Genomic DNA, 9,029 nt, shown 5'->3' with positions numbered 1-9,029 from the left:
TAGTGGTGCTGCCATTTTAGGGTGAAGGTTTGGAGAGAGAAAATGGTGGATTTGGAGGAAGACGATGACAAAAAATTGTAAACATTAATATTATAAGAATGAACATTTGATAGTATGAAAATAAACATTTAATTTTGTAAGAATAAATATCCTATAGCAAGAAAATTTCATTTTTGTTATATTAAATGTTCATTTTCAAATTGAGGGACCAGCCAGAAATGGCTGCACTCGGGACCAGCTAAAAATTTCCGCAAACCCTCCTCAAATGACCGGGCTGTGCGGGCTTTTCGAGCCATTTCGAGACTGGGCAAAAAAATCAACTAAATTTGCATAAAAATGTTTTCCCAAGCCTGCCCATTTTTCTTGAAAAATCGGTCCAGACTCAACCCGATTTCAGGCCGGAAAAGGCTGCCCAAAATCAGGCTGGGCTGCATATGATTATCACTTATTAAGGATGATTTTTCTCTTTCGAAGAACACTCACTTTTGAGAGAGGATTTGTCATGCTCTTTCTTTTACTCACTTTACTCACCTTTGTGATTCAAAATCCCAATTCCAGCAATGTGCAATGAAATAATTCTCATTCATTAATACTTTTACTGTCCGATGGACAAACCACATCTCAATTCTATGTGATCCAAGAATATAACAAATATTGTGAAGCCTGAGGTAGGCTAACTCTCATCATACAAAAAAATAATAATAACAAAACTCAATTAAACAGAATTTTACTTCCCTCTGTTTTCGAATAGTGTATATATAATAAGGGAAATCCTTGATACCATCACAGGGAATTGGGTACAGTTGTTGCCAGCATCAAATGAGATCATGTATGGAGATAGGAACAAAGAATTATCACGTCTATACGCTTGCTCACCCAGCTATGTTACAGGTACTGCATGATCTCCAGAATACCAAATTACTTCAGAAATGCAGATTACATAGGGGAAGACCACAATCATCGATATGCACCCCCATATGGTTGCTGTGGGTAGCCACCTCTTCCCATCATGGGATTATAATTGTTCATGTTTGATCCAGGGGCTAAACCATTGGGTTGTTGCATTCCTTGCCCCATACCCATGTTCATGCCCGCTCCTATACCCATACCACCCATGCCCCCCATGCCCATGCCCATTGGTTGTTGATTCATAGACCCGTAACTTCCCATACCCATGCCAGGACCAGGTCCACCACCCATGCCAGGACCCATCATTGGGTTTGGCGAAGGCCTTAACCCACCCCCACCAGCACGACCCATTCCAGAACCAGATCCCATGGCCTTGCCCATGGAGACATTGGATGTTGCTGGAGTTGCACTAGGTTTTTCCATCCTCTTTTCCTTGCGGTTAAGGGATTCAAAATCAATACCTATGTCTGACAATGGATTGATACTAGCTGCAAGAGCAGGCAAATATTGTTCAGTACTTTGATATAATACATATAGATGAAATAATAAACATAACAAATCAATTGCACGAACAATATACTTACGTCCAGAAATGTTCAGGTTAACTAAACCTTTGCTCAATGTATCGGCCCATACTGACTTAGGCTCAAACTTCTTAGCAGGTTGTTGGGGAACAAGGGCTAAAGCATTTGCAGAACTTGAGGGAGCTGACTGTGATGATGAGGGAATGTTTGCACCAGATTGTGGAAGAAAATCACGCATGAAATTATTGTTTTGATGACTTAATGCTCCAGCTGGTGTCTGAGGTGCCAAATTTGAACTCATAGCAGTGAGAGGAGCAGAATAGGGATGTGAGTAATGGTGGTTCGGTGGCACACCTGAGTTCTGAGCAGGGACTTGGGAAAATGGTCCAGCTTGGGTCATGAAACCAGTTCCAGCTGAATTGTGAGTTGGAGGAAAAGCTGCTTGTGAAGCAGTTGCAGGATGCATACCTGATGAAGTGGGATAAGATCCAACAGAAGCCGATGGAGGAAGAGGTCCAGAAGGAGGTAAAATGCCAGCAAGTATATCATTATCGTGCATGGATTGTGGCTCTTGAGGCAAATACTGTTGATTTGGTGGAGTTTGTACATTAGTAACAGGAGGTGGATTAAAAGTTAAGCCTGAGAAAGTGTCTGCAAACTCCAGATTAGGAATCTCCACCTTCTGAGCTGCAGGATGAGAATGCTCTGAAGGATTCACAGCAGACTGAAACGGCGATGGGGATGCAAAATTCTGGAATTGAGTTGGTGCCTCATCTGACGGGATGGCCTTGAAAGGTGAATCACCAAATGGATCTTCAAAAGACTGTCATCATAATATTAATGTTAAAAAGACTGTCACCAAATGTGAAGATCATTATTTAGTTGTAATGTCTTATAAATTTTAAGTATATCGAAAAAGAAAAACAAAAAGAAATTAACCAAAGAGATAATATAGATTGATGGGACAGAGAGAAAAATGATAAAATGTGAAGCAAAAAGTTCTTTTTGAGACAACCCAAAACAGAAAGAGTGAAGTTGAGTAGGTAAGAGAAAAGATAAATTTAAAAGAACCGTTGCTCAGAATGAAAAAGTTCTGAGATATATAAGCTATACTGTGAAAGTGATATTCAATTACACAGTGAACATCACCAACTAAAAGGTTTGCATATATCAAACTTTAATAAAAAACAGTGCTGCTTAGCTTCCTTTCTATAAAGCTAGATGTGTAGGTCCTATAGGATATTAATCTCTAGACAAATCTCTACCTGGTTAGGAACATTAGTCCCCGAAGCTGCAATAAATGAGGGGTTAGAAGCAGTGTTCCCAGAATCAGATTGAAAGTCTGAAACATCTGATGGAGCTGGCATGATAGCTAACGGACTGGGTGCAAATGCATCTGAAAGAGACCCAAACAAGTCCATTTCAACAGTGTTCGACATAGTTGGTGCAGCTGTTTGCAAAAATAGAAAAGAATATATCAAACTCTGCATAATAATTATTCTAAGACCAACCAAAAACAAAGATTGTGGATATGAGTGGACTTTGGCTGATGGAAAACAGGAATTTTGCGAGCACGAGAGCTCCATATAGCAATTTCTACAAGTAGGACATTCGACATATACAGCACAGAGCTTTATGCTTCCGTTATTAAAAACTGTTGTATAGACATTGAAGATAGTATAAATTGTTGTATCATATTCCATTTAATTATAGCAAATTGTTCACATGCATTTTGTTTATGCACTACTTGAGTGATGTTAGCCATATTCACTTATTCAGGGATGGCACAACTTAAGTGATGTTAGCCATATTCACTTATTCAGGGATGGCTAAAAATTTTAATTTTGCGCCTTATTCAGACTGAGAGAAAAAGGAAATGCATTTTTATAAGGGCTGCCATTAGCACTAATAGATATATCAGAATATAACTGTAAGGTATCGATAACGCATCAACCACGTTGTAGTTGTTAACTTTGTTACGCACCTGAAACAGAACCACGAGGGTCAAATTCATCAAAAGTATCAGCTTCCATATTATGATGAGATTGAACACCATTCTCATGATTTACTTGACTTGGATTAACACTATTAGCAGGAGATGATGATTGAGGGGCAGTATTAGCAACTGGGGATGATGACTGAGCAACAGCATTTACGGTGGGAGGAGATGATTGATGGGTTGAGGCAGCTGGTGCTTCACCATCCCTGCAAGAAATAGTTTTAAAATATATATATATATATATATATAAAATGGCAATTACAAAATAATTATGTACATGTTGCACCAAAATTTGTGGCCTAAAATACCTGTCACTGTAAGTAGGACTTCTAGTGACACCCACAGCTTCTTCATAGCTAGGAGGAGCACCAATATTTTGTTCAGAAAACTTGCGCTCAATAGGCCTGCAGAACAAACCAACGCACCCACAACACAAGGAGGGTAAAAAGGCACCAAAAGGATCAAATTATAATACTGATTTCATAGCATTAGAAGTTGAAAAACAAAATTCAAGTCAATACAGATTCACAATAGAACTGAAAAGGCAACTATATACCTTCCATCGTTATGATCTTCTCCTTTGCCAGTAATTCCTCTGCAGGGAAAGAATTTACTTAGCAATTTCAACAGGATGCTTCATATAGCTATCGCATAACCATACAAAAAAACATACCGAGCTGAATGGCAGTCCTCATCATCGTAAGCACGATCTCCATCTCTGTCAGAACTCCTACCCCTTGAGCCATACTGGTAGTCATCATCACTTCGAGCTCTTCCTCTGGAGTCATCATCCCCATACCTATCTCTCCCATAATTTTCTTCAGAGTCTCTCCCATAACGATCTCCCTCTCTACTATAGGAATCCCCATACCGCCCATATCTTTCATCATCTCTAGAGCCCCATTCTCTCTCCCTTCCATAACCATTGCGTTCATCCTGGCCTTCATACCGATCATCGCCATATCCTCCTGAACCAGGTCGATACATTCCACCCATTGCAGATGTGCTGCGAAACCTGTTGTACAAGTCAATTTAGCTATACACAATCATACTGAATTACCCAAAAACAGCTAAGCAACAAATTCACCAAATATTTTAGAGCAAACAAATTTTTCACCGAATTGTGGGCAACCATATATGCACAACTTAATTGTACATATCTATGCATGTCATTTTAACCACACATGGGACCTGGATCTACTGATATGGGAAAGAGAGAATGATATAATATACTAAATACTTGTTATACACCAACCAATCCATATCTCGCTCGGTATATGAAAATTCACAGTGAACATTTTACATTCACCAAATACCTAAAGACAGCCTGATAAATAAAACAAAGAAAGGTCAATTGGATGTGGATGTAGAGAAATGTTATAGTTAAGTTGAGAGTGGTGGTACTTCAGATTTGTGCAGTTTGAAGTGCCTGGCAACAATTTCCATCGAAATAAATCCAAGCTTCCAAGGGAGTCAAAACAATACAAGAGTCTGAAGAATACAGGGGAGTTGGAGGGGGAGGGTTTCACACAAACAGTGCACGATCACAATAAAACAATCTCAACAACAACAACTAAACCTAATAATAGTTAGCATAAAAGTTTTTCCTTTTATCCACAAATCCTTATCAAATTATCAATAAATAAATACCAGATAACTATATAACAAGATATGCTTAGACAAAAAAGGAAAAGCAAGTGTTAATAGTAGGTCATTTATGTAACCAACAGATAAATTATGTTCTCAGCCCAAATCATAATTACCAGCCTCACATTGTCATAAGGAAATTGAGACTTAATTTACATGTCTGTATTAGGTGCTTATTTCTAGTTTTCCACTATAGAAAAACTAGCAAAAAAACTGGAAGCCACAAGAACATGTCTTCCAAGGTAAATTTAACTTAGAGATTTTTCTACATTCAGATATAGTTAATGTTTGCACAAAAGCATTATCTGTACAATTTAGGTAAAATTATACAGCAGAACAAAATTTCTCAACATTTTCTACATCATGATTCCAACATCGCGAAGTTTGAACAACCCAAGATTTTGAAAGAATTTCAAACCTCTATATTTACATCAAAGCATAGAGAACTATGCTAAATAAAATAAATAAATAAATAAATAAATAAATAAAAACATTCAAAGGGTAGCACAAAGCAGCAAGAATATCAAGCATCAAAGGCCATACAAAATGTGAACGAAAGATGTACTAGGAGCAGAGTAGACCGTTAAGCCCTATATCCACAAGTACAAATTGCTACTTGACAAAAGTAGATGACAATTGAAAATATAACTTACTTATCCCTATTAGAAGCAGCCTTTTGCCGAACTTCTATTATCCTTTCTTTGTCATTTACTAATTGCACAAGGCTCTGAGATTTCCTTCGCACGTTGTTTCCTTGATCCCTCCCACTGGAGTCAATATATTGAAAATCAGACAATGTCTACAGAGAAATGGTTTAGAGAATCACACACAAGTGAAGAGGGGCCCTCTAGTAGTAATAAAAATGGACTGATCAATAAATGAATATCAAAAGTAAGACTTGAAGATTGAATGTTTACTGATATTTGGTAAGAATGTTCTTTTATTTCATCTATAACACGCTCAGACCCATGTGCCACCAGGTACTCCAAAACTGTCAAAGCCTGAAAGCATAAATGCCATAGATATCAACAAAATTTAGTCAAGCAACACCAATTGAAAGATTAGAATTGTCTTTAATCTTTCATAGTCATCATTTTAATCTTCAGCATGAACCAGTATCTAAAAGCAATACTAATAAAGTGAATAGGACATTCAAACCCCTGTTCATTAAGAAAGAAACTGGCATACTAAGCTATTGCACTCTCATCACCATTATTCACTTTCCCTTGTATAATACAATCAGCAATTTTTATGAACTCAAATACACAACCACAACTCCCCCCCCCCCCCCCCCCAACCCCCCAAAACATCCCTCTACCTCTGTGCTAAGAATTTAAGTTTATAAAGGTAAACCATTGTTTCAAACCCCTCGATTTCTACATGTCATCCTCTTCTCTTTAAATGAGGTCATCCAAACTCTGGTAACAAACTACAAAAATAATAGTTTCAGGGAAGGTGAATCCCAACTCATTATACTAACTTCAAGTACTCTATTGCCTAAACAATCAACAGTAACACACAGTCCAATACACCCTCTTATTTTACTTGCAAATGCATAACTTGGATAGTGAATATCTAGAGTTTCAATTATCTATAAGTAAAATAATTAGTTAATATTTTCGTTACATGCATTGAGAAGAATCTGAAAAGATACCACAAGTCTACGTTTTTCCTCACGTATAAATCATTAAAGATAGTCAAAGTGCAAAGAGTAAGAAGTGTAACAACTAAAAACAACAGGAGCACATATCAAGAAAGTTTGTTTAAATTCCTCCACCTTATAAACATGGCGCCAGTTCTTGCCAGTATCATTCAACCTCCTCCATAGCACTGCCATGATCATTTGGTATTCATGACTGCATAAGTGTGAGAAATTAACCGAATTAGCATTTTTCAAACTACGACATTGAAAAAGAAAATAGAGGGATTAATTGGCAATCAATGTGACTTACTAATTTCTGGTAGCCAGTGCAATGTCTGCAAGAAGTGACCCATGAGGACCCCAGGGCTCATTGCTAGTAGCGTCAAGAACCTGTAGAAAAACTTCCAGAGAACCAAAGACCCGAATTAGCAACGTTAGTATCTATTAGAAATCCATAAAAATGGACAGGACTGAGATTTAGCAAGCAAGGTGAAACATACTGCACGACTGTCTGACATTGACTACCATGAATTAAAATAAAATCTCAATCAAAATTCGAGAGGGTTTACCTTCTGCTCTATTGACGGAACTTTAAGAACTTTCTTGTTGACCTCCCTTTTTCTGCCAAGGCAAACAACAATATCTGATTATTTAGCATGTCCAACATGAAATTTATAATAATTATTCACCATATCAGCATATTCCCCAAATGTTGGCATGAAGAACATAGCAAAGACTCAAAAACAATGTTCCACACACCAACTAGCAATTGGTAATGCACACATTTAGGATGCCAGGTATGTAGGGATACTATTAAAGTACGAGACTAAGAGGTCAGTAATTTCTCTTCAAGGAGCATAAAAAGAAATATGGCAAGGTAACCAGGTTCGAAACAACTTACAAGTCCCGAATGGTTTGGTCGAATGCCTTCTTCATTGACATGCTCCAACTCTCTCCCCTTCAACAGGCACTGCACAGAAAATTTTCGAAAATACAGTTTGATCAGAAACTGATCACGCAAACTGACAACTGTATGAGTAATAAATTAGCAACACTGAGATTAATCGATACCACTGCCGGATGAAACAGACTTCCAAAAGGAAAGATAAAGTAATTACACAATTGTGTACAAAATTAATAAAATGAATAATACTTCCTCCGTTTATAAAAGCTTACAACACAGCCTTGTGGCACACACTTAAAGGTCGAGATTATATAATGTAAACGACCAAACTAAGACCAAACGATCAGATCAACACATCACAATTTGAATCTTTCGAGCTCGAACCAACTTAAAATTCGAAATTCTAGCACATAGTGGCTTACAAACAATCAAAATAACAGCATTAAAATTAGGAAAATGATAATATTCATCAAAAACCCAATTCATAAATGACAAGAAGAATCAAATGCAACATAGATATTGCTGATCAAACAAAAATTAGGAAAAGAGAGTTTACCGAAGCAGCAGAACAAGACCCAGCTGAATCCCAGGCCTGTATTAATAAGACTAAGTCAAATTCAAATTTTTCAACAACAATAATCAAGATGCAAGAAATGGGGATCTTAAAAAATTCAAATAAATAAAAATTATTCAAAATTTTGAAATACATAGATCCCAGAGAAATGCTAAAAAAATTCAAAAATTTTAAAAAGGAAAGCAAGAAATTGATGAAATGAAGAACCTGAAAATTTGGTCAGATCTGACTGCTGAAGGTAGGAGAGAGAAAAGGGGTTGAAAGAGTAATTGAATTGAATGTCGTAAAAATGAAAATAAGAAAAACAAATTTTAGGAAGAAAACAAAGAACAAAGAAACTCTGCCTATTTTCTTCTATACGAGTTGAGTTGGGGATGACAGAGAAAATGGACAGAGGAAGACAGCGCACCTTCAAAGCACACTTTTTGGGAATTTATTGTTCTTTCGGCTAACTTTTTATTAGGAGTAGCATCTTAATTGTTTTTTTGGAAAATTTATCATATAAAAAACCTTTTAAATGTCTCATTTTACAAGAAAAAATCTTTTAAACATTCTTTGTTACTCGGTAAGAAAATCACCGCGATAACTTTTTTTCGTTTGATGAAATATGGGCCCTCTTTTTCGACATTGACTCTCACTTTTAGGCGTTAACCCATTACTTTTCCTTCTTGCTTTCTAGCAGCCAATTAGTTTGATATTTGCACTCCCCTCCCCCCTCCCCCCTCCCCCCATTTTCCCTCCAAACTATTTCCCCTTTATTTTCTCTCTCATTCTTCCATGAATGCTCTACAATTCCATCAAATGAATTTGGGTTTCTCTCTCTCTCTCTC

The 9,029-nt window shown here is 37.0% G+C and overlaps 1 protein-coding gene across 3 annotated transcripts; it reads right to left on the bottom strand.

Annotated features, from left to right (window-relative positions):
- Nucleotides 1-565: 565 nt before the first annotated feature.
- LOC145567589 (clathrin interactor EPSIN 2-like) lies at nt 566-8,627 on the bottom strand. 3 transcript variants are annotated; one of them, XM_081626900.1, is made up of 16 exons: nt 8,407-8,627; nt 8,182-8,217; nt 7,623-7,691; nt 7,291-7,342; nt 7,032-7,111; nt 6,857-6,935; nt 5,997-6,080; nt 5,733-5,878; nt 4,106-4,447; nt 3,989-4,027; nt 3,741-3,836; nt 3,418-3,638; nt 2,699-2,883; nt 2,113-2,256; nt 1,494-2,016; nt 566-1,397 (listed from the first exon to the last, which is right to left on the bottom strand). In XM_081626900.1, exons 3-16 carry the CDS (start codon nt 7,661-7,663, stop codon nt 958-960), a joined length of 2,472 nt encoding a protein of 823 aa, XP_081483026.1. In that variant the 5' UTR covers nt 7,664-7,691; nt 8,182-8,217; nt 8,407-8,627; the 3' UTR covers nt 566-957. The 3 variants fall into 3 exon arrangements, with proteins under 3 accessions (XP_081483026.1, XP_081483025.1, XP_081483027.1); XM_081626899.1 differs by having other exon boundaries at nt 1,494-2,256; XM_081626901.1 differs by lacking the exons at nt 8,182-8,217; nt 8,407-8,627 and having other exon boundaries at nt 1,494-2,256; nt 7,032-7,122.
- Nucleotides 8,628-9,029: the final 402 nt, after the last annotated feature.

The sequence above is a fragment of the Chenopodium album genome, chromosome 11 (genome assembly GCF_948465745.1).
Source record: "Chenopodium album chromosome 11, dcCheAlbu1.1, whole genome shotgun sequence".
Taxonomy (NCBI): Eukaryota; Viridiplantae; Streptophyta; class Magnoliopsida; order Caryophyllales; family Amaranthaceae; genus Chenopodium; species Chenopodium album.
The sequence above is the reverse complement of the archived record's forward strand: the minus strand, read 5'-3'. Positions and strand labels throughout refer to the sequence as shown.

Bases quoted from the DNA above. Each gene is read 5' to 3' on its own strand.
- LOC145567589 (XM_081626899.1), bottom strand. From the start codon at position 7,663: ATGTCAATGAAGAAGGCATTCGACCAAACCATTCGGGACTT. The intron at 7,343-7,622 runs GTAAGTTGTTTC...TTGCCTTGGCAG, and splicing joins GACCAAACCATTCGGGACTT to AAAAAGGGAGGTCAACAAGA. The intron at 2,884-3,417 runs GTGCGTAACAAA...TTTTGCAAACAG, and splicing joins CCCTCGTGGTTCTGTTTCAG to CTGCACCAACTATGTCGAAC.